Source organism: Monodelphis domestica, chromosome 1, assembly GCF_027887165.1.
Source record: "Monodelphis domestica isolate mMonDom1 chromosome 1, mMonDom1.pri, whole genome shotgun sequence".
NCBI classification, from domain to species: Eukaryota; Metazoa; Chordata; class Mammalia; order Didelphimorphia; family Didelphidae; genus Monodelphis; species Monodelphis domestica.
Window position 1 is genome coordinate 631,769,305 of NC_077227.1, and position 26,319 is coordinate 631,795,623.

A 26,319-nucleotide genomic window follows, 5' to 3' on the forward strand; every position below is an offset into this window, starting at 1 on the left:
AGAAAAAAGCCTCAACATTAATTTCCAGTCATTTCTAAACCATGTGGCTATTTCTGATCCAATCTTCCCTGATGATTAACATCCCTTTTTGTATTGCTTTTCTCCATTAGAATGTAAGTATCTTGAGGGTAGGGATTGCATATCTTTTTTGTATTTGTATCTCCAGTGCTTAGTACAGTGCCAGGCACATAACAAACCTTCACTAAATGCTTTTTCATTCATGCCTGCGTTCTCTTTCTATCCAGAGTTCAAGTCTCACATTTCTAGGTTAAGATTGGTGTCTTCTCACTCACAATAGATTTTAGAATGTGTACCTGAGTCTACAAGATGAGCTCATTCTCCCATTGTACCATGCTGAGGCCACTCACAACCAATGAAGACATTCTACCCATATTATAGAGAATCACTTAACTAGCTAGATTACCTCTCTCCCCCAATTAAGAAGAAACAAGAACGTGGAACAGATATCGGCAGTGTTCTCCTAACCTCACAAATCAGAGTAATTTCAATTGATGTTCAAGACTCTAAATCACTCACACACACTCACAGACTCACAAGTCTCTCACCTTACAGACCTCATCTCTAAAATCGGGAGACTACACTGTGCAATCTTAAATTCCTTCCATCTCTGAGACTCTGTGACTCCATGAAACAAATTGTCAAATGGTTCAAAGGAGGCCACAGATGCAATCATGACATTCTTAAGCCTGGGGAAAGTACTAACAGATTGGAAAGTCAATGAGCCAAGAATTGAAAGAGCCCCAACTTCAGTGTTGAATCCTGCCAAAATGAAACAGCAAAGCACATAATTTCAATATTGTCCTGTAAAATGGCAAGTAGGGACTGGGATATAGTGAGCCAAAGAGACCTTTACCAAAATGACTACTCAGCATCTTGTGAAAAGATGAGTCTGTGGTGGTAAATTATTTCTCTCAGATATATTCCTTCTTGCCTATGGGGAGCCATAAACAAGACACTCATTTGTGGAAAATCTTTCATAGGATCATGGATTTATAGCTAGAAAGGATCTTAGAAGTCATTGAATTTAACCCTTTCATTTTATAAATGAAGACTATGAAACCCAGTATCTAGGGTCACATAGTCTATGAAGTCCAATTTGAACCTTTGTCTTCCTGATTTCAATCCAGAACATTATCAGGTCAAAATACCAGACTGCCTCTTGCTTTCATGTCTCTTTAAATCCTCTCCTTTGAGATACAGCAGTGTACCCTTATTGTAGATAAACTTCTGTAGAGGAAATGAACAGCCTTCTGAACACTAACCTTACAAACTAGAGACAAACAGCAAACGTCACCGCCTTCTTGTGTTAGACCTTTCGCATTTTTTGTGTCATATTTCTGAAGACTCCTCTTCACTGGACTTAGGTGCTTTGAGATTGATCTATGGGCTGTTTACAATCTATGCTTTCCTATTGCTTCTTCTGCCTTTATTGGTACTTGGTAGGGAAAGGAAAGAGAAAGTAGTGATGCAGGTGGGTCACTGCCACAAGATGACATAACATTTAGTTGTTATAAAAAGAATAACTCTAGGAGGCAGCTAGTACAATGGAAATCTCAGGAGACCTGAGCTCTACGGGAAGTCTTAACTGCTTCCTTATTATTTGTCTATGGCTATAGACAAGTAATTTCCCTGCTCTGGGCTTTAACTTGCTCATCTGTAAAATAAAGGCATTAGAAAAACAATAAAATTGTGATCATATAAATCCTGCCATCTTCCAGGACAAGAAATGTCCTTTGTCTTTCTATACTCTCCAATGCTTGGCAAGTCTGGTAGATAGTAGATACTATCAAATATTTATTGACTCACTGACTGACATTTATGTAGCCTTTTAATGTTTGCAAAGCACTTATTAATATGATTTTAAAGGTACTTCTATCTCTAAAGGCCTGTGATCTCCTAGTTAGGAGAGGTCCACGTTTGTGTTTCAAAATGAGGTATGAGTCTTATGAACACTTTGGCAGAAGTTATTGTTCCATTCCTCAAAGCCTTGGAAGTGAACTGTCTCTCTTCTGCTCAAGGGACATCAACTGGCAGTTACTTTAGTTCTTCACCTCATCTCTAAGCCCTCCCCCACATCATTATTTACACAGCAATCTCCTTGAATAAGGAAATCCTTCCTAATTGGGGTGTACTGGATAGAGCAATGGGTTCTAAAACTGGGATACCTGGAAGGAGTCTTGGTTCTTCTGTTTACTTCATGTGACACTTATCCTCTCTAAGACTCAATCTCATCTGTAAAATGGGGGCTTTAAATGATTTTGCCAGAAAGATGCCTTTCATAGGATTTCCATTTTCCTAAGGTACAAGAAGGTCTTTAACAGAGATTCTCAGGCATATCCCTTCTCTCATCTTCTGCTTTCCCTCTAGCCTGAGAAAGAATGAGGACTGACATTTATACAAAGCTTCATGGACATTATCCCAGCTGATTCTCACAACCACCCCAGGAGAAAGGCTCTAGAGGTATTATTATTCCCATTTCACAGAGAAGACTGAATCTCAGGGAGGCTAAATACTACCAGGTCTCCCTGAAACAGGTAGAGGCAGGCAACTGTAGCCACTATGCTATGCTTCCAGTCAAGGAAAGAAAACTGGAAATGAAAAGTATTACCATTTGTCTTTGGATCCCAGCTAATGGATATGACCAAGGCCAGGTTAGGACAAAATTGTGAACTTGAAAAAGAGTTTCCTTCCTTGGCTTCCTGAATCCTTTTTGTTGTTGTTGTTCCCATGTTGTTCCTTCCCATTTCTCCTCTCCCTAATTTAATCCATTAAAACTGCTTCCTACTGAGCTCCCTTAGGAAGATTCCTATGTGAAATGGGGATAATGCCACCTGTTGGCTTAAACCCAAGGAATCAAGCCAAATGATAAGACTTTGAGCATCAGGAGGGCCCAGGAAAATGGAAATGTTTTGTGACCCCCGGTAGGGGTTGGGGTTGGGGAGGGCCTTTGGAGGGAGGAGAGAGGATGTCCTTTCAATTCCTATGAAATCCCTTTGTTCCAGCTTCACCTGTTCTGAAAGTTGGGCCTGGGTGGAATGCAATTCTGATACATTCCTATTCTTTCTTTAGTTATATTGTTAGCACGAAAACAAAGGCCACCTACAAGTTGTCTCTTGCCTCTCCATTTTAAGAAAACGGGAGAGGTCAGGCTCCAGACTAAGGGGGAGTTCTAGATCTTCACTTTGAACTGAGAGCCCAATTTCATTTCTCTCTCAGCCTACACGCCTGCACGCGCCTGGCTAGGGCTTTCTTTTCATCAAGTGCATCTTGAGAATGAGAAGTTTCTCAGTATGAGAACACTCTCCCCTCTGCATTTGTGCCCAGGCGCAGCTTCGCGCAGCCAGACCTGAGTGTAGCATCCGCTGATCCTTGACCCGCAGTTGACCAGCTTCTGAGAAAGTTCAGAGCAGACTGCGAGTGCCAGCTTTCTCTCTAGAGCCTGAGGACCCTCATCAGCCTCTGTGGAAGAGACAGGCTCTTCTCTGACCAAGATTAGGTTTAGATGGATAGGATCTTCCTCTTTCTACTTTTTTCAGGAGACCCCTACCTTCCTTTTCCTCCCTTGGCATCTCGCCTTCAAGGCTGCAAGGAGGAGAGAGGTTCAGCAACCCGCCAGGGGGAGCGCCGGAGCCAAACCCTAATCTGACCAGATAGCCTGGGTCCGCTGGAGAGAGGAGAGGGTCCCTCCAATCTGTGGGCGCGGAAGGCGGAGCGCCAACTCTAGGGGTGTAGAAGAAAAATCTCAGCGAGCCCGCGAGGAGCTCAGAAAACAGGAGAAAGAGAAGGGATCGTCTCTATTAGGGACACTCTGGGTGAAGAAACCCAGCGGTCTCCACCTCGCGCACTCCTCCCTCTTCAGGAAAAGAAGAAACAACAAGCCGCTCACTAACTGCTTTCTGTGCAGCCCTGCGGACCGTTCTAGGGAACCGAAGGAATCCAAAGAGCCCGAGAAGAAGCAGGTACTGGGGCCTCTCAGAACCATGGATCGGGACGAGGGGACTGGGAGATGGGGATGAGCCCGGAGCCCGATGGGACTCTGCTGAGAGTGAAGGTCATTCTCATTCATTCCTGTGTCTCTAGGGAAGCTGGTAATGCCTATTGATTTCCCTCTCTCTGGGTCTCTGGGTACCTCGAAGAAAGTAAGGTGCTAACTACTTCGGAAATGTTAGTCAGCCTTGGGATTCTTGTACTGTTAGGAACGTCAGAGTACGGGAGGGGAGCTGGCTACAACGTGGGTGCTGAAAGCAGCCGCCCATGGGACTTCGAGGGAAAGACCTAGATGGACAGGGGGGAAAAACACGGTACTTGACAAATTACCTTCTAAATGCCCTTGATCACTTCCCTGTTCCCTCTCCCCCACGCTTGAAAAAGTTTTCTTTTTTTAAAGATGAACTTTAGAAAGCCTTTTAGGTACTAGTAACCCTCTCTTTATAGCGATGTGCCTCCCATAACCCTTCTCTTCGCTTATCCCTATCCCAGTATTTTAGGGGTCAGAGAGTAGCAGTAGCAATTGGAGTAACCGAGGCTGAGATTAAAACCCAAGGGCTCTTGAAGGAAAGGAATGCCGCCACTTATATCTCAGCTGTTTTAAAGGTACCAGGGAGAAGAGGGGCAGGACATTACCTAAGGATGGAACGACCTTGGAAAAAGAGTGAGATTATAAGGCTACCTGCATAGTGGGATATACTGGTCCTACCTAGATAGGGAAGAAGGGAAAGGGAGTAGAGAGTACTTAAATTGCTGCTCCACAAGAGATCTGCTGCAGATTCTCTGTGCCTTCCCTTGCTCTCTTGGCTTTTCTTCTAGGTCAGGGACTCTTGACCTATGATCCATTTTTGTTAATATTCTGATTGCTGTATTGTATCTTTTTTATTGCAAAACATTATTTTTAGTAGGGATTCCCTAGACTTCAAACTGCCAATGGGGTTCATTGCACAAAAGAAAGATTAAGAACCTCTATTCCAGAAACTCAGACAGTAGCCTTTCTGAGTGACCTAGCATATCTAGGTTAGTTCAGTGTCCCTTTTCAGAGTTGTTTCTTGTACTGGAACTGTTATGCTTTTCTCTGGAATCATTCCTTTCTCTTTCCCATCTATTCCAATGTTTTGTTGAACAGACCTTTCAGCTTTCTTCTTTCAGTCAAAGCCTATCCTGATCACTGAACTGGTCCAAGGCATGGGAGGTAAAAAATCTTAGAAGCAGCTCCAACTATATTTTCCAGGCTTTGAGTTAGGAAAGGAAAAAAGGGAACTGACTGACTGTTGGTCAGATGTGACAGTCTAATATAGCAATTATGTGTATTTTATAGGCAGTTGGGCTAGTTTTCCTTTATCCTTCCTAGTGAATAACTAGTTAATTCAACATTAAATGTTGAGTATTCCTTTGATGTTCTTTATGGTCTAGAATACTTATAAATGAGGAAGCTTGAAACCCTTGTTGGGAATACTGGCATAAAGCATTTTTCTCAGGACACAGTTCATTTATTGTAGAATTCAGCTTTCCTGACCCCCTCCCTGTCAAAGGCATTCCTTTTGGTTCACTGAGAACTAGTTCTCTTGAAAGGATGCAACTTTTTATGAGAATTCTGTACTTCTCAGAATCACTGAAGACCATAGAACCAGGAGAGATCATAGAATCAGTGATCTAGGGAGTAACTATGAGAGTGGATGAGAAAGGTCTTTGGTTAAACAAATGATACCCTTCTGAAGTTCAGTGATTGGGGAAAGAACAGTAGCCTCACCTTTGTATAGCCCCATCTCCAAAGAATGTAAAGAATTTTATAGGCATTAACTCATCCTTCCTTTTTATACCTAAGCAAAAAATAAGAATGAACACTGAATTTCTGGTCTATTTCCAAACTAGGGTTACAGGGAAGCATGATTTGATTGTTAGAAGACCCAGTGGGACAAAGTAATATCTTTCTGCACTCACTGGATATAGGGTGGTCTTTTTAAGCTACTGAAAATGAGCTGGTACTTTGGCAAAAGGAACAGACCTCTACAAAACAAACTAGATTAATTGCAGAGATGGTCAAATCAGGCAGAATTTCTAAAGAGTAATAGGCCTCTACTGCCATCTTAGCATCTTCTACCTTTACTCCTGTTACTGAGTAAAATTGTAAAAAAGGGGGTGGGGGGAGCATGTTATTCTGGATATACATAGATATTGGGCTAGCAGCTTGTTATTTTATTGAATAGTCCAACCAATTCTGGGTTTCAGGTTTTCTCCATGATACTGCCATTGATTGGTTTGTTTCCAGTCATTTCTGTTCCCCTTCACTTCTCTTGGGAAGGTATCAAACATAATCAGATTGGACTGCAACTTGTACCACTGTGATAATGACATGAATTTACTAATATATATCATTTGTTGCTTGTGTCTCTCTCCAAGGCTCGAGATCTCCATTCCATTGATGTTAGGAACAAGGTCGTGGGTGAGTGCAAAGCAAGTCATCTAGAAGTCCAACTCTCTGGAACTCTGGACTAAATTTCAAAGGGGTTCAGCTCTCATTACTCTCTGTCCAAGTAGATCACCATGGGATCTGAAGAGGGGAATATCACTGGTGCACACAATTTTGCAGCTATCTTCAACTCCCATCGGGAGCGTGCTGCCTCCCTCCCATTCAATTTTAGTTACGGTGACTATGACCTGCCTTTAGATGAAGATGAGGATGTAACCAAGACCCGTACCTTCTTTGCTGCTAAGATTGTCATTGGTGTGGCTCTAGTGGGCATCATGTTAGTCTGTGGCATTGGTAACTTTGTTTTCATTGCTGCACTAGCCAGATACAAGAAGCTACGCAATCTCACCAACCTGCTCATTGCCAACTTGGCTATCTCTGACTTCTTGGTGGCCATCGTGTGCTGTCCCTTTGAAATGGACTACTATGTGGTCCGACAGCTCTCCTGGGAGCATGGTCATGTGCTCTGTGCCTCTGTCAACTACCTTCGCACTGTCTCTCTTTATGTCTCCACCAACGCCTTGCTGGCCATCGCTGTAGATAGGTGAGTATTGGACAAGATGGAGTTGGGGGAGAGGGACAGGAGTAACCATTGAGAGAGATGGGTTTGGTGCTGCCATTACACTCACCCCATCTAAGGACTGGGAAGACCAGTATCTCTATTCCACCAGACACACATATCCCTTCAAGGTGAGCAACAACTGAGTTTCACAGCTGAGGATTGGCAAGAGGAACCCTTGTCTCCCATCTGGGACCCAGTGAGAGGTGTCTATGCTTCCTAATTGTGTACAAGTCCCCAGTTCCTCCTTGTATCTTTATCTGTTAGATTTTCTACCTGGCTTAGGCTTAGTTGTTGATTTGGGAAAGCAGAGTTCTTCAATTCCCCTCACCTAATCTTTGATTGAGAATAGCAGCTCCAGCTCTGAAATTTTGTGATTACAGGTTTGAACATTCAGCAGTCTGTTACCTCTAAGCAGCACAAAAATCAAGAGGGACTTTTCAGTTAACACATAAAGACATTTCTCCCCTCCACACAAAAGGCAGTTCTTTCTTAACCAGAGATTTTAAAAGCAAGTTTACTAGATTTGTTTGCATAAAATCTCCGGACACATTAGTGTATGTTCTTTGCATAAATCTGTGTGCTTATTTGCATACATTTGCATGCAGTCCTTCTACAACCTGGCTTCAGCTATGGAAAGTGAAATTAATGAGCAGCCTATGGCAACGATTATATATGCCACATTGACGCATTTCTTAGACTTGTTTAATCACTTATGGGCCAGGTGAATTTTTTTTTTTACCATGTGAGCATAATCACTGTTTTTAAATTCAAAATGAGCAAAGGTCTTTTATAAAGTACCTTTCCATAATACAGATTCAATTTAACTGAATTGATCTCTGTGCTTATTGAGTCCATCCATCCCTCTATAGAATGGGATATCATGGGATTATACTTTAACCCCCAACACCAACCCTATGGTAGAACTCCCATCCTATCAATGAGTATCCTGAAATTGTAGACATTTTGGAAATCTCCTTATTTTCAAATTCAATGCTTATGAGTATTATATGCCTGGAAAAATATGGGTTGACACCTCAGATTATTCCCTTAAACCAGAGATGAAGATAAGAATATTTAGCTAGTCCAAAAGAAATATGGAGTGTCTCAAAAGTTTGGGTACATTTTAAGTACTTAGTGACCCTGGGGTATTAAAGCTTTAAATTACACCAAGACTTTGAGGATGACTTATATCAACTAATAATCAGATTCTAAAATCATAGGTCATCTCTCTTGCCCTCAGAATCTATGGATAGGATCCATCCTATGGCCTAATAATAGTAATAATTATAGATGTAATAAAAAAATATAAAACACTTATAGAACACTTTAAGAATTCCAAAGCACTTAGTGTGCTATTTGATGAGATAATAATTATATAATACTTAGCACTGTGCCTGGCACATAGTAAATATTAATGTTAGTGATTATCATTATCATTATTATTATTATTTCATTTGGCCCTTATGAGAACCCTGAGGTTGATACTATCATTATCCCCATTTTACAGATGAGGAAACTAAGAGATAGCTTAAATGACTTGCCCAGGTTTGCCCAGAAAGTAAATGTCTGAGGCAGGATTTGAACTTGGACCTTCCTGACTTCAAAGTTAACACTCTCTTCACTATTCCACACAACAATGACCACTCCCAGGAAGTCAGCTGTAGAATCTTGCCATCTCCTCAGCCTGACACTTTTCTCTGGCCAAGGTCAACTCATCTGAGACTTTGAGCCTTGCCCAAACATCTCCTTTATGCACGCCTTATTTTTTAGTACAGCTCCTAGAGGAACATATGATGAGGTGAGGCCCCTAGCAGAACTGGAAATGGGTTTCCAAGACACTGGGCTTGCCATTCATCATCAATTTTGAAAGTGGAAAGCCCACCCCCTCTTACTTAACAAAAAGGTTGTTCTGTGCCTTGACTGGAATCTGTCAGCACTGGGAAGAGGCTGATTGGATTATTTCATGTGACCCCTTCCTGGCACTACATCCTTTCCCCGGGCATGTTCTCAGCTTTTCTAAAGTACAGGAAGCACATGCTTTTCTTGAGAAAATCAGAAATATTTCTCCACCATACCTCTCAGCTGGTGTTCTCTAAAGCAGCTAGCACTGGTTAGATGCAAGGCTGAAAATTCAGCTAACTTGAATGCAAAACATCTGCTCAATTTTAGATAACACATTTTCATTTCCCTTTAATTTAACTTTGTTAAAAAAAAGAAGAAGAAGAAGAAGAACCAAATGCTAAGTCCCCTCCTGCCTGGCGTTTACTTGTTGAGTTTTTATTTAATGCCTTCATCCCTGAAACTATTGAGACAATAACCTGAGGATTTTCAGGTCTATTATGTTCTGTACCCATTATCCTATGCAGGGAGAGATGATGGGACAAAGGAACAGAGGCAGAGACAAAGAAGGCAATCTGATATTTTAGAGTTAGATGATGAAAGTGAAATGGGAAGGGGAGAATTTTCAAATTCAGCACCTTTGTTTGCTGGTACAGTTAGAGCACAGTCCTCAGCCTCTACCAGAATCAGCCAGAGAAAGAAACAGAAACATCCCACTGCTTAAAATAGCCCAGTTCTTTCAGAGAACACTTGGTGATGGTCACTTGTTACAGAAATTACAACCAGGAGGCCAGGTGATAGGAGGAAGCCATTTGTATTAAGAATTAGCAGAAAAGGGGGCAGTTAGGTAGCATGATGGGTAGAATGTCAGTCCTGGACTTAAGGGATCTGGGTTCAAATTTGACCTCAGATACTTCCTAGCTGTTGGACCCTAGGCAAATCACTTAACCTAGATTGCCTATTCCCTTACCAATTTTCTGTCTTAGAATCAGTATTTACTATCAATTCTAAGACAGAAGGTAAGGATTTTTACTTTTTAAAAATCAGAGCAGAATTAGAAATTAGATTTATTTTTTCTCACCATGTAAAATACAGAGCAAATATCAATCATTCAGTCCCAACATCTTTTCCCTTTATCCAGAGAAAAGAGATGATGTGAGTGACTAGAGTAATCAGGGAAGAGCTAGGGAAAGAGACAGGTCATGAGCCGGGCTTAGAAGGAAGTGTAGGATAGAAATAAGCAAAAAGGCAAAGAAGAGAGTATTCCAGGAATAAATATACTAGGCAAGATCTGGAGACGGTGATGACCCTGGTATGTGCCAGGGACAGTGAGAAGACTTATGTAAAGTTGGTGGGTTATAAGCTTAAATTCTAAAGGACTTTGGAAGCAAAGCAAAAGAGAATAGACAGAATCATTGTGTTTTGGAAGTAGAAGGGACCTCAGAGATAATCTGGTGCTCAAGGGTAGGCACTATGAGTTATTGTTGTTTCTGCTACTTATGTTGTTTTCCTAACATTGATCCCCACTGTGCTAGTATATGGTTCCCTGTAGACACTGCTATTTCCAATCTGAGGTGCAAATACCCTCAGAGGTATACAAGAAGTTTGTCAAGGGGTATGGGAAGTATTTGGTAAATAACTGTATTATCCTATTAAATTAATCTCCTTATTTTTTAATATGCCCATGCAGGATAAACTCTAGAATTTATTCCTTTTCATACAGCTGTGTTACCCTGGTCAAGTCACTTAACCTCGATTGCCTCACCCTTATCACTTATCTGTCTTAGAATCCACACCAAAAGCCAAGAGGTATGAGACTGAAAAAGGAAGGGAATTCCTGCTCTAACAGAGACTTGAATTATTGAGACTACCTATAGAAGAGCAAGGATAAAACTTTTTTGGTGCAGGGGAATTCTTACTCTTCATCAGTATAGTTAGAATATTCCAGTGTGAGAATATTTGTGATGGAGTTTGTATCTGCTTCGCTTCAGGAACTAAAGAGGAAGAAATAAAACTCCCTCCCTCCATATCTCTCTCTCCCTCTCTCCTTTTCTCTCTCTCTCTCTTTCTCTCTGTCTCTCTCTCAGCCTCTCTCTCTCTCTCTCTCATGTGTGTGTGTATTGCCCTTTCCATAGCTATCACAGAAGGAAAGAAAAATAGTTTTTTGCTTCATTTTCTGGCACACCTTCATCTCTCCTTGATTACCTGGGGTTTTGCCCGCACAGACAGCCTTTCTTTCCTTGAAATATCAGCAATAAGTGGATTGAGAGATGAGTCATTGATGCTGCCTATAGCTAGCTGACTGAGCATTGGGCAAGCTGGTGACAGATACATAGGCAGAAAATGTTAATCTGCTGATTGTAGTCTTCTTTCTTAGAATGTTAATGCAGAAGGAAATGGACTCTGGTGAGGAATACAAATAAGTAGAGGTGTCACTCACTTAGCAAGCATTGACTGAATGATTTCTGAGTGTTCAGGCTCTTGATGGTCATTGTGAGTGATCCTAGAGAAAAAGCAATTAGGATCTCGTGGATGAATCAATGTATAGCAAAAGCACCAACTGAGGTTGCTGAATCCCCTGTTGCATGCTCTCCTATCCAATCTTTCTATCCAATCTCATCTAGTCCCATATTCCTTTTTACAGCCTCTTCCCAGAAATCTGAAGTGATTCTTCCTTCTTCCCCATGGAATACTTGTTCAGGGTGTGAAGAAGAAGGAATTCTAGAACAATGTTAAAATTGGAAATTCTCTTGTAAATTAAGTCCAGTCTTTTCATATTACAGATGAGGAAACCAAGGGCAAGAGAGGTGAAATGATTTGTCCAAGGTCACATCACTAATATTTTTCCACCATGCTATACAATTTCCTAAAGAATGAATTCCTTTTATTCAGGCTTAGCTGGGTTAAAAAAAATTCATAGCTGAGTCATAGAGACTCATAGGTTATAAGACATTTTTCCCTTTAAGTATGGGTTCTCTAGCTGAACTATGTGCTCAGTCCCTGAGACTAAAAGTCAGATGGTCACATTGTAATTACTTCAAACACTGACACTGAGCTACATAGCACTGGTCTGCAAGTTATATGATGAACTTGATCTGAACCTCAGGACCACCTCTGTCTTTAAGGGATAGTGTTATCAGGAGGCCTCTCTCCCCATCAGCACACCCCATATTCAACCTGGCCCCTTCTCTTCATTTTGGATCAGATAAGAAACCCTCCAAAAAAGTGTTACTTTTTTTTTTCAACTGATACCATTCATCAAAGCTGTTGGACTGACTTTATTTACAAATAAACTAGATAAACAGTAGTCATAAGAACCTGAAAAAACAAAAGGAAGCTAGTCCACAAAACTTCCAGAAATGTTGAAGTGAAGATAAATCCAGCCAATCTTTGAACAAGTCATTTCCTTTCTCTTGGTCTCAGTTTTCTCATCTATAAAAGGAAGGATACTTTTTAGGTCCTTTCCAGCTCTAGATCTGTGACTCTATGATCTCTAAAGATCCTTCCAGCTCTAACTCCTTTGAGTCAAATCTTAAAAATAGAGGTTTTTGTCAATGAATCAACTGAAAGAAATAGCAACATGTGCTTTACAAGTCCCATTGAAGTATATTTTATACTCCCAAGGGGATTAGATGATCACATAACTTGAACTTCCTTATGAAACATCCTAATGAATTAAATGCTGTTGAGTAGGAAGAAATAGAATCAAAGTGCTGACTACTAAAAGCACATAAATATGGAAATTCTCTTTGACTAGGTCTCCATTTATGCTTAATATGATGGAGCCAAACTGTGATAAAAAGCCATAAACTCCTGGATTCCAATCATGAGGAGTAATAGGCTTGTAGCACCCATTGCTTTAGACAGCTGTGTCAGGATAACATCATGGTCTTTGGAAAAGGATCCTTACTTAATGATGAGGGGGATGTTAAAACACTTCAAACCACACTAATCCCTCTGTAAATCTTTTTGTGGCACTGCTAGACTCACCCAAGTAGCATTGATGGGCTTGGCAATGAGTTCCATGAAGGGGCTGAACTTTGGCTAGAGAACTCCAACAGCCACCCTGAATAATAATGCAGCCAGCTGGGGTGAATAGTGGGTGGGATTTGATCCAATTTTATCTGACATCTTCAGAGAGCTATAAGAGGGAGGGATTGGCACTTGTGAAATCACTCTCTGCATAGATAAATTGCCAGACAGACAGACCCACAGACAGACAGACAGATAGAAAATTTATTAAGAGCTATTGTTGTTGTTGTTGTTGTCATTTTGATGGGTCTTCATGGTCCCATTTGAGGTTTTCTTGGAAAAGATACTTGAATGGTTTGCCATTTTTTTTCTCCAGCTCATTTTACAGAAAAAGAAACGGAGGCAAACAAGGTTTAGTAAGTGTCTGATGCCAGGTTTGAACTCAGGTGTTCCTGACTCCAAGCCCAGTTCTCTATCAGCTTGTGCCACCTAATTTCCCCAACTTAAGAGTTTACTATGTGCCAAACATTGGTAATTCAAATACAAGCATAAAAGGCAGTCTCTGTCCTGAAGGATATTTTATTCTAATGAGGGAAAACAACACATGAATGGGATTCAGAAGATGGAAGTGATACCTGTGCAGCATGACATATAGCCTTGGAAATCAGCAAGATAAAGAAAAAGCTCAGAGTCAAGGGTACAAGAGGAAGCATCTGGGGTTACCTACCAGTTTGGGGTGATGGTAGCAATAAAGGCATGGTATACAGTGGTATAAGGAGTTTTACTTTGGTTGCTATTGCCAGATCTGGTAGGTAAAAAATAGGAGAGAAAATAAGATTAGAGTAAAATAATAACAACAAAAACCACTATCTGGGGAAAAAACAAAGTTAGCCTCATCCAACTTCCTCCATAACAAATAGTGCCATGAAGCTGGATCTACAGGCAATATAAATGGCAAGATTGTTTCTGTTGATTTCCTTTAGACTCATTTCCTTATTTCTTTCATGCTCCTCTTGACTTACAAACTCTGAACTTTTAAGAACATGTTCATTTCCAAGGTTTAATGGTGTTTGTTCCCTGCTCTTTCCACTTCCACAATCTTGTTCTCCTTTCAATTACCAATCATATATACACATCTATTCTCACATCTCCCTTATCCCAAGACATGTAAATTCTTTAAAAACAAAGAATTTTAGATTTAGAAGGGAATCTTAGAGGCCATAGAGTCTAGCCCAGGTACGAGAAGAATTGCCATTTTAACATCCTCAACAAATGGTCATCTATTTGAAGACCTCCAATGAAGAAGTGAATTCCTACTAAGCAGCCTATTTGACTTTGGGCTAGCTCTGATTGTCAGGAAATTTTTTCCTGACATCAAGCCAAAATATCTTGTTTCTGAAACCCTGAAGCTAAACAGAATGATTCCAATCTCTCTTTTACATGATAGCTCTCCAAATACTTAGAGAGTTATCATGTCACCCCAGATTCTTTTTTCTTCATCATGCTAAACAAGGCAAATTCTTTCAACAGATTTCTATATAAGATAGACTCAAGACCCTCAGCTGTCCTGGTTTTTTCTTCTCTGGATTTTCTCAAGATTATCAATGTCCTTAAACTGTCATGCAAGAACTGAACATAATACTCCATATGTGGTCTGAAATGCAGAGGAACTATTATCTCCCTAATAATCCTGGAAGAAATGCTTCTCTTAACATAGTCTAAGATCACATTAGGTTTTTTGTCTGCCACACTCATAGCCAGTTAACATTTCATTAAAACCTCTAGATTTTTTTCATACTTCTTTATAATGATGCCTCACTCATCCTTTACTTGTTGACTTTTTAAACCCAAGTTCTTAGATTCAGTCCAATGCTCTAGTCTCTCAAATTTATGGTCCCTGAGTGTCATCCATTGTTTTAGCCATACCTCACAGTTTGGGGTCTTCTGCAAATTTGATAAGCATGCCATCTATGTCTTTATCCAATTCATTGATGAATATTAAACAACACAAAACCAAATGAAATTCACAGAGGCACTTCAGTGGAGACCTCCTACCAAACTGACATTGGACATTATTGGCTACCTTTTGAGTCAGCTATTTAACCAATTCTCAATTTACTGCTATTATCATCTAGCCTCCATCTCTTTATCTGTCCACAATAAAAGCATGATATTTTATCAAATGATTCAATAGCAATATCAAATATCAAACTCAAGCTCCAGAATTCCTCTAATAGTTTAGTAAGTTAAAAAAGGAAATGAGGTTAGTCTTGCATGACTTGCCTTTGATGCAACTTTTAGGTTCTTTGTAATCATTGATTACTTCATTAATCACTTTGGATGTCCACTAATCACCTTTTTAGTGATCTGCTTTTTTAATTTTCCAAGGAAATGAAGCAAATTTCACTGGCTTATAGTTTGCAGATTCTGTACCTCCCCCCCGCCCTTTTTTTAAATCAGGAAAAACTTTGCCTTTCTCCAGTCATACAGTAGTTCTCCCATTTTCCACAAGCTTTCAGATGTCATTGATAATGGCTCCATAATCATCTCCCAATTGTGTTCATCTCTAAGGATATATGCAGTTCATTTAGATTTAGTAACTTGAAATTGTCATGGGTATGTAGGTGCTGTATTGCTATCCACTTACTTATCTTGGGTAACTGTCCCCCTTGACTTTGCTCTGTTATTTCAAAGACAAAGAAAATTCTCTTTATCAGAGTAAAAAGAAATAAAACAATAATTGGGTAGTTCTGCCTTCTGTTATTCAAAGAGTTATTCTTCATTCTTCAATATATTTTTCCATATGTAGTTTAATTTCTTTTTATTGTGATTAACTTTCCCTGTCAGTCTCATTTTATTCTTCCACACAATACAAGGATATTGTATATATTGTAGATCTTTGGACACTCTTCTGAAAGAAATTCTTCTCACATAAATGAGCTCATTTCCTCCCCAAAAATGCTATTTTTCTTTTCTGGATTACTTTAATAAAGAGCAATATGCTTCAAGGGAAGCACAGTTAGGAAATCCAAGTTCTTGTCCAGATCACAGTAAAAGAAACAGGGTGTAGCTCAGTAGTAGAAAGAAGGAAAAGAGAAAGTCCAGAAGCCTGAGTTCCTTCTTGACTCTTCGTGACAATGTCATGAATCTTTGCCTTGCCTCAGTTTTCACAACTTTGATGAATATTTGTGAGAATAGAATGAGGTAAATAGGCAGTATAGTGCAGAGGAAAGAATGATGGATTTGTTGTTAGAGAACATGGATTCAATTCTTGGCTCTGCCCCTTGCTATTTCTTTGATCTTGAGCCAAGTTTCTTAAAGTTCTGAGCCTCAGTATACTAAACTGTAAAATGAGAAGTCATAATAAATGTCTAAGGTCTCTTCTGGCTCTAAATCTATGATCCTATAAAAATAGTTACATTCTTTCTTCCCTTTATTCATTCAACTTCTCTAAGTGTGAAGGAATAATCTTGCTTTCTAGTGCTATCCCAGAGAGGAATGTTTAGTTTTTCATCTACTCTGTTAATTACTTATAATCCTACTTTTCAGCTACAAATGAATTGGAATAAATACATTCAGAAATAATATATATATATATATGTATCTTTATATATGTGTGTACATGTGTATGTGTAGAAATGGACAGAAATGTGTGTATCTATCTATCTATATATGTGTGTGTGTGTGTGTGTATATATATATATATATATATATATATATATATATATCCCTGGGAGGACTCTTATAGGTCATCTAGCCAAACTCTTTCATTTTCCAAAGGAGTAAATTGATTAATGACTTCCCAGAGAAATGAAATAATTTACCCAAGGTCTTACAGATAGCAGGGTTCAGATTTATATCCAGGTCTCTGATCCAAAATTAAACACTCCTTCTTCCTATTACATAACACAATTTTAAACTCAGGGAATGGAAAGTTGGGAATATAGTTGGCATTTATTATTGTTCTTTTCTTCAATACTTCAAAAAATTAGCGGTTTTATAAATATAGGTAGTTCTGCCATTGATGTTGATTGCAACTAATTAAAAACTAATAACTAACTAATTAATAGAATGATTAGTGAGTTAACATGGCAAAAAAATTCTATCACCCAATTGCCAGCCTCTTAGATACAATTACCTCAAAGCTTAGTTGCAGTAGTCCTTGGATAACAATCCATTTCTGGACCCATTTTTGAAGCCCTCCCAGCTAGATAGGTTCTTCAAGGTCTGTGCTCCATTGGCAGCATAGCCTTAAAATACCTTAGGTTGTCATTTCCACACCATAATAAGGCATCACAGAAGGGCTTCTGTAGGACCATTATGAATAGCACTAGCAATTACTATTTTACTCTTAATAAAAATGCTATTAAAATTAAAATAACATCAAGTCCGTTGTCTTCATCATACTTATGGCTATTTCCCCCCCTAGATATCTGGCTATCGTCCATCCCCTGAAACCACGGATGAATTATCAAACTGCTACCTTCCTGATAGCTTTGGTCTGGATTGTATCTATTCTCATCGCCATCCCATCAGCTTACTTTGCAACAGAGACTGTCCTCTTCATTGTCAAAAGTCAAGAGAAAATTTTCTGTGGCCAGATCTGGCCAGTAGACCAGCAAATCTACTACAAATCTTACTTCCTATTCATCTTTGGCATTGAATTTGTGGGTCCTGTGATCACCATGACCCTGTGTTACGCCAGGATCTCCCGAGAGCTCTGGTTCAAGGCTGTCCCTGGTTTCCAGACAGAACAGATCCGAAAACGTCTCCGTTGCCGAAGGAAGACAGTCCTTGTGCTCATGTGCATCCTGACTGCCTATGTAATCTGCTGGGCCCCTTTTTATGGCTTCACCATCGTCCGGGACTTCTTCCCTACTGTGTTTGTGAAGGAGAAGCACTACCTAACAGCTTTCTACATTGTCGAGTGCATAGCCATGAGCAACAGTATGATCAACACCGTGTGCTTTGTCACTGTCAAAAACAACACCATGAAGTACTTTAAGAAGATCATGCTGCTCCGCTGGAAGTCTTCTTACAATGGGAGCAAGTCCAGTGCAGATGTTGACCTCAAGACCAGTGGCATGCCCGTTACGGAAGAGGTAGATTGTATCAGATTAAAGTAATCTGTTGGATCCTTTTTTTTTTTTAATTCTTAGGCTATCTGCATTCTTTTAGATGAGTTCATCAACTGAAGCAAGGCTCAAATAGTTCATGGTGAGACACGTACATTGATACAGTCTAGGATCTCACAGTTCCATGGATGAACAGATATCATCATCACTCACCCATATTTATTGAGCGTCTACTGTATACAAAACAGTATGTTAGGTTCTGGGGATATAAACCTGTGTCCAGAGTGTACCACTAGAAGAATAAAAATATAAATTAAGCCAATACATTCTGAAACAAGGCAGCATTGCATGGTGTATAGAAGTACTGAGCTGGATTTTAAAGAAGATCTCATTACAAATCTCATCTTCAATATTCACTTGTGTAAACCTGGGCAAATAATTTTGCCTCTATATGCTACAAGCAAATGCTTTCGTTTTAACTATTCAACTATTAATGAGTGTTGATCTGTGCCAAGAGAGGAGGTTTGCACATAGGGATTCCCCTATCCTAGAAAAATCATAGACCGTTTCTGTCAAGATTGAATAATAAAATGTTGGGGTCCTACACAGGCCAGGGATAAGCAATATTCTGGTTGGTGAGAGAAGATAGGTAGATGCCTTCCAAGCTTTGCAATGAAGATTGGAGTGTTAAATTCTGCAGCTTTGACTCATAGGACTATTCTTCAAACACTGACATGCATCTTTTCTGACATTGCTCCTCACCATGAAGTGTAGAGTTTTTCCTGCACTGTCCAGTATAAAGAACATTTAGTGTTTGGAAATAAGCATAGTACTTTACAGGGGAGACCTTTTGTATTCTATACACCTCTTGTGATTTCTTTAATATACTTCAAGCTCAGAATGCCAGAAAGTAAGAAGTTCTTTTCAAAGTGACTCACCTTACTACAGATAACCCTCTCATGTGGTATGATATGAGGAACAAAAAAAGAAAACTCCTAGTAATTCTACTATTAATGATTCACTCCTTTAGCTTAAGGCTGATTCTCTTTCCAGGACCATCTTTTGAAATGCAAATCTCCCTGAGAGAACTAACCCATCAAAGGAATGAATTCAGCTGACCTGACCTGACCAAAGTAGACTGAAACAGTGGAAAAGCATTGGGCATCTGCTGGGAAGAGAAATAAAGAAAAAGGTGAAGTGTGGTCAGAAATAGGGAGGCCCCCTTTCTTCTAGTCAGTCCTCCTTGGTAGAGTCATAGACTCCCATAGTAGTGCTAAATAAGAGTAGCCTATTAGCTTCTTGGAGAGCTAAAGGTGAAAAGCAGCCCTAAAAGGGGCTTCATAAACCATCAATGTCCTGGCAGATGGGCTAAATCAGATTGAGTTGGCCACAAACATTTGGGTGAGTTAGAGGGATGTCTCCCCCAAGCATGTGAAGACTTCAGTGTGAAAATAGTTTGTTCCAAGGGCCATGAAGGCAGCTCGAGCAAGCCTTGTGGAACTCTTACGAGTTTGGTCAGACAGTGAAGATGCCAAGTTCATCCACTGCATCCTGGGCCATTACCAGTTGTACTGACCTTTGTCTGGCCACTGAACTTTGATGACTCTGGAAGAAAGAGTGAGGCTGATGATTTTGTGCTACTCTGCCTCACTTAAATCCAACTCATGTACAAGTCAAGACATTACTCTATGATGTCATTGGTCCTTTTCCAAAATGATGGACAAACAGCCTATTAACATTAGGTAGCTTCTTTGGACAAAGGAAGACCCTGGTCCAAATCCTACCACCTACAACTCTTTTTCACTGTTGTTTGCATGAGCTGCTCCATTGTTCTTTTAGAGGTTAGCTGACAGCTTGGTGAAAGGGATCAAGGTGAAGCAATTAGGAGCAAATGATCTCATCCATTTGGCTCAGTGACCGCCACCATAACAGCATGATTGCAGCAATGAACTGTTGATGAGTATCTCCATTTTTGGGAAATTGAATGGTGCAGCAAACTGCATGCTGGACATGGAGCAAGGGGACCTTGACTCTGGACTTCAAGCCAGGGGACCTTGACTCTGACTATGTTCCCATGGGCAAGCTACAACCTCTTTGAGCCTCAGTTTCCTTGTGTTTCTAAAAGGGGATCATGTTTCTTGCACTACCTACCTCACAGGGTTGTTGTGGGGAAAATTACACAATTGTGAGTTATTATTATTATGTGAGTTCCTCCAAGATTGCATGTTCTGGGACTCCCACCAGTTTCCATCTCTAACTGTGCTTTTCTTATTCCAAGTGTATATATCTCTAAAAGGACTTTCTTTTCTGATTGGCCTTTGTATATATAAAGGATCAGGATGACTGGAAAATGGGTTTACAGAAATTATAAAGTCATGGTGAGAGTGGAAGTTTCGTTCTTTTCCAAATACACTCTTTTCTGCAGTGAATTTTCAAACTGAACAATTTCCTCTCATCATATAGCTTTCTTAGCCCCATTCCCAAGCCAAGGTATCCTCAGAGGATGCAAACGACTTTTAATAGTTGTCTAGGAAAAACATAACTTGGAATGCACCAAATTGCATAATGCATTTTAATGCCAAGAAAGTAAGTCTGGGATTATCTGGGATGCTATTTGAGTTTTGCTTTTTAGAAAGTAGTAGAAACCATGCCACTACCTTCTCTCCATTAGCAAGGATAATTGAGAGTTGGCTATATTAAGTGAGGCTTTTGAGATAATACTGCAGCCCCTCTCCCCCATTGCCATTATGAAATGTATGGTATCTTCCCCTCCTCTTTCATAGCAATGGAAACATTTATAAGATATAGAGCTGTTTAAGAGGAAAGTGTGCTGAAATTGAAATAAGAAAGACATGATTTTAATTTCTGCCTCAGACATGAGCCATATGACTCTAGGCAAGTCACTTAATTTCTCGGTCTCAGTTTCCTCATCTTTAAAATAGGGATGATAAAAAATGATAACCCTCACCTTACAAAGTTATTGTGAAGATCAAATGAGGTAATGTGTAATCTGTTTTGTGAATTGTAATACTCTATATTAATATCACTCATATTGATTGTCATCATTACTATTGCTGTTAAATGTTGTTGTCTACTTGTGATGTCCTAAGGAAAATAAATCTTGTGTTGTTACCAAGTGAAACAATGAATATTGGAAGTCTGACCATACTATTCATGGATGCCCCCACCTCAAAAGTTGCTTTATTGTGTTTACATATTTGGCACAAATGACATAATCTAAGCAAGTTTACTTTTTGAGGGGATGTGTATAGGGTTTTGACCATTCAAAGTAGTTAAATAAATATTTGTCGTCAAATTGTGTGAATTGAATTAGTGGGGTTACTGTTTGCAAATATCAAAGTTTTCATCACAAACTTATAATTACTTTTCATCAGTGTCTCAGTTAAAACTCTTTAGTTTTCTAACAAACCAAAAAGCAAAACCAAAGTTCTGTCCACAAATGGTGATAAATTCAGTAGACTGTGATTTATAATGACACTTTTGTTCCCAATCTAGCAATTTTTTAATTGATGGCCTCTGTCTCAGCCTTCCCACTACTTTTCACCCCATCCAAATGAGGACCTGCTTACAGGTTGAAATGCTATTAAAACTAACAGAAGGAGAAATTGTGCTTATATTTATTCTTTTATTCCCAAAGGTCATTTCTTTTCTTTTGGGTACAAATACTCCTTTTCTAGGCTAATAGGTGCTCTCATCAGCAACGAATGGCATTTAGGAAAGATAAACAAATCCCTCTGTCCTCATAAGACTAAATCTGTGGACTTGTTTTGAAATCTTTTTTTAAGGTAGGCTGCTGTTTACATAATTTTAAATAAATTGCTTCATAAATTGAAAAGCTATTAGAACCAACTCTGTAGAGCCTCAAGCATGAAAACAATCTAATTCTGACTGTTAACACAAAGGCTAAAGAATTTATGAAATAATTAGAAAACTAGAAATGAATTTCATTTCCTAGATAATAAACTGGTTTTATAGTTTGTACCTCCAAATTAGTTCATTTCTCCCTTTTAGACTCAAGCAATATAGAATCACAGAATTACTTGGAAAAATAAAAATAGTTAACAATAATATGATGCTTTAACATTTACAACTACAAATGAGCTAATTTATAGGGCAGTTAGGTGACACAGTGAATAGTGTGCCTGGATCAGTCAGGAAGACATGAGTTTAAATACAGCCTCAGGAACTTCCTGGCTGTGGGTCCTTGGGCAAGTCACTTAATCTGTATTTGCCTATAGATCATTGATCTACTGAAGAAGGAAATGGCAAACCACTCCAGTATCTTTGTAAAGATAGCTCCTTGGACAGAGGTCTGCATATATATATATATATATATGAATTTAATTATATATAACATATACATATATATATTTAAGAATTTAATTATATATAACATATACATATACAATTATACAATATAATTATAAATATAAATTCTTTTACTTTTCCCAACAACTCTGTGAAGGAGGTGCTATTGTTATGGTCATTGTATATGAATAGTAAAACTGAGGCTAGGGAGTAAAGTAATTTGCCCATGGACACAGGATTAGGGACTGTGGCAGGATTTGAATGCAATGCAGGTCTTCTTGAATATTCTCTCATTCCTCTCTCTCTCTCTGTCTCTCTGCCTCTCTGTCTCTCTGACTCTCTGTCTCTCTCTGTTTCTCTGTCTATTCATACAATGGCCATAACAATAGCACTTCCTTCACAGAGTTGTTGGGAAAAGTAAAGGAAATTATATTTCTCTCTCTCTCTTTTTCTCTCTGTCTTTCTCTTTCTCTATCTCTGTCTCTGTCTCTATCTCTGTCTCTCACTGTCTCTGTCTCTCTCTTTCTCTCTGTCTTTCTGTCTCTCTGTCTGTCTCTGAATCTGTCTCTCTGTCTCTCTGTCTCTGTCTCTTTGTCTCTCTCTTCTCTCTCTCTCTGTCTTTCTCTTTCTCTATCTCTGTCTCTGTCTCTATCTCTGTCTCTTACTGTCTCTGTCTCTTTCTCTCTCTTTCTCTCTGTCTTTCTGTCTCTCTGTCTCTGTCTCTCTGTCTCTCTTTCTCTCAGTTTCTCCCTCTCCCCCTCTTTCCCCATCCCATCTCTCTTGCCTTTTCACATATATGCACATGTATGTATGACTTAAAGTTACTGCCAATAAAAAATGGACAGGTATGGTTAGATAATAGCTTACCAGAAAAAATATATATATTTGTGGGTTTTAGTAGACTAAAAGCACAATATGAGTCAGCAGTGTCAAATGACAGCCAAAAAGTTAATATGAAGGACTGCATTAAAAGAGGTGTAATAAGGAGACAGCTATAATGTCCCCTAGTAATAAACCTGAAGGACTTTTGGGGGAAGGGGTTTCAGGCTCATAATTCATGAAGGACATTTAGAAGCTAGAGAATGCCAGAGAGCAATCACAATGGTTAAGGCCTCCAATCCATGCCCCAAGAGAATTATTGGAGGAACAGGGAAGTTTTAGGCTGTGGAAAAGAAATCTAGGGGCAGGGGGAGAGGGGAGATTCATGACTGCTATTTTCAGGTATTTGAACATTATCATGCTAAAGAGAAAAAATGAAAAAGTCAGGAATTGCTTGGGGCTTGGGAATGAGGTTGAAATAAGCCTTGGAGCAACAAAGGAGATACTCAAGATGATCAAAAGTGATGTCTGAATGGCAACAATCCCTACCCAGAATAAAATAGTGAGGAAAAATGACTTCAGGAATATTGCAAGAAATATCAACAATCAATGAATGAAGCTTCAAGTAGGAATTAACTTTTAGGAAAGTTAAGCAAAGCTGGGCAAGGAAAAGATCCAAGTAATGAAAGCTGTCACTGGACAGCAGCATCTGTTTGTGGTGGGGCTGGGTTGGCCATACCCCATCTTTCCCTTCTCTTCCTGGTACCATGCTATGATCGTGTTCTGACAGCCAGGCATATCACCATCATCAGAAGAGTCCCAGATTCTGGCAAATAGAATCTTAGACTAGATGCCTTATGAAAGGCATTGTTTCCAGGGGGAAGAGGAATCCTTGAAATTGAAACTAGGAGAGTTGAGTTCAAATCTCCAAGGTTTTGTTTTTTTTTAATACTTGTGTCATTGGGCAAATCACTTAACTTCTTTGTCATTCATTCAGTTGCTCAATAAACATTAGTTAAATATTTATTATGTTCCTGGGGCTGGGGTCACAAAGAGAGCCAAAGAGCATTCCTTGCCTTCTATTAGTTCACAATCTAATGAACAAATGAACATAAACAAACAAGCCATATACAGGCTAAAGAGGAAATAGAATTAAGAGGGGTTGGTTTCCCCATCAGTTCAGTTAGGAAATTAGACTAGGTGACCTCTAAGGTCCCTTCCAGTCAATAATCTTATATAATAAGTCTTATGCCTCTGGTGGAAACTATGGTGGGTCAGAACTTGCTCCCAGCTCTATTGCCTATTTGCCTTTCTTCTTTCGTTATATACCTGCAATTTCTGCTCCTCCCCTATATTTGAGGACCTTACCATAACTGAGCCATGAAGATGACTTTTGTTTAATTCTCTACCTCATACCTGCATTCTTGAGCAGAGGGGAATTTCTCCATCATCAGCTATGATGAATTAGAGCTTCTGCCACAAAGCACAAGTATCAGCTGTGTCCACAAAATGCCAAAACATCAGAATGAAAAAAAATGGCAATTTAGTTAATTATCCAGTTGGGTTGGGGGGTTTTTTGAGGGGAGAGTTTGGTCTTTGTTCAGTATCCCATATTCAAATACTGAGAAACATCTGGACAAGTGTTTACATTTTATTTTGCCATCTGGATGTCTGATATCATGTATGCACAACTAGAGATAAGTCTGAAAAGTTTCAAGTTATTTTTTCTACTTCTAATCATCTGTGGAGTGGCCACTCTATGCAGAAAGCTGTGAGGACAAACAAAAGAAACAGTGGTCTTGTTTCCTGACCTAAAAGTTTAAGAATGATATTTCATATCCATCTCAAGGAAATGCTACTTAATTCTGAAACAGCATTTCATAAGAGATTTTAAAAAAATTTTCTTGAATGGAAATATATTTTCCAAGTTCCTTAGCATGTTTTAATTAGAGGCTGAAGAGTACCACAGATTCCAGTCCATGAAAATTATTTTCTCATAAAGCCACATGCTGATTGCCCTGCCTTTGTCTTTCTTTGTCTCTTTCTGTATTTTCTCCTTTTCTTTCCCTCTTTTTCTGTCTGTCTCTCATACATTATATAAGACCATCTATTCCTTCTCAGCCCTCTGAGAGTTTTTTGTGTCCCCTCCCCCCAGAATAAACCTGTAAGTGCCATAGCAGTGGGTACAAAAAGTTTTCTAAATGGCTTTGAATTGAGTTTTCTCTTCTGTAGAGGTTGAATTCCATCGCCATCACCAAGGGACAGTAGCTTGAAAGCATATTTATCTTTTTTTATCCTGAATTTAATAAAAATAAAAATAAAATTTTAATAAATGAAGAATAAAGAGGATTATATATGATACCATAAACTTGTTACATATTTCTTACATATTGTTACATATTTCTTGTTACTTGTTACATATTTCTCCCCACCCCCAAAAGATATAATAAACATAACATAATTGCAATAAAAGTGTCTTGCTTGGCTTTATACCTTGCAGAACTTTCTTCTCAAAAGTAAGTTTCCAGAATGCTTCTAATCAGCTAGTTTTAGCTAAGGCAATTTATTATTCACATTTCAACTGAACTCTTAAAGACCTCTGTACAATCTTAGGTACCAGGGCTATGCAGTTAGTTACAACCTAGGCTCTCTTCCCTAATTTATAGTACAGTTTCCCAAAAGTCTTAGTGCAGTCTTGAACTATTAAAGTTTAAAACTACAGTAAGATTTTTGGAACAGCCTGTACTTTGGAGAGAGGTACCTGTAACAAAAATAGCTATGATTCAAGGAAGGAAGAAGTACAAAAGAAAGATCCATGTGTAGCTGGTACCTGCTCAGTAAGAATTGAAGCAACTTCTTCCCACCACTGCAGAGTTGAAGGGTATCCTGATGCCATCAAGGATGAGGAGAGAATGGAGCTTCTGGGCCAGGAGCCAGGTGGGAGGAGAAGAACCTGAGGCTCCAGAGAGGAAAATGGTGAGACTCCCAACTGAAGTGCCAGAAAAAAATACAGAAGTAAGGTCAGGCAAGGACTTACATGTAAAAGGGAACAACCATAACACCTTGGAGGCAATTGGGGGAGTCAGATGGTAGAGCACCTCCAATCCAAGGCAGGGTTTTATATTTCCTTTGTCAGGCTGTGAGGAGTCAGTAGAAGGGTCTGAGTAGACGGAGGATGTGATTAAAGCAATGTATCAGGGAAATTATTAGGGCATCTTGTGGAAGATGGAATGGAAAAAAGA

At 39.3% G+C, this 26,319-nt stretch overlaps 1 protein-coding gene across 1 annotated transcript; it reads left to right on the forward strand.

Moving 5' to 3' along the window:
• Window positions 1-3,644: 3,644 nt before the first annotated feature.
• Window positions 3,645-21,245, forward strand: LOC100033297 (prokineticin receptor 2). Its single transcript, XM_001382102.3, has 3 exons — window positions 3,645-3,980; window positions 6,412-7,025; window positions 17,284-21,245. Exons 2-3 carry the CDS (start codon window positions 6,556-6,558, stop codon window positions 17,978-17,980), a joined length of 1,167 nt encoding a protein of 388 aa, XP_001382139.1. The 5' UTR covers window positions 3,645-3,980; window positions 6,412-6,555; the 3' UTR covers window positions 17,981-21,245.
• Window positions 21,246-26,319: the final 5,074 nt, after the last annotated feature.

Excerpts from the sequence above, each read along its gene's own strand:
- LOC100033297 (XM_001382102.3), top strand. The coding sequence starts at position 6,556 with ATGGGATCTGAAGAGGGGAATATCACTGGTGCACACAATTTTGCAGCT. Across the intron at positions 7,026-17,283 it reads CTGGCCATCGCTGTAGATAG|ATATCTGGCTATCGTCCATC; the intron begins GTGAGTATTGGA and ends TTCCCCCCCTAG.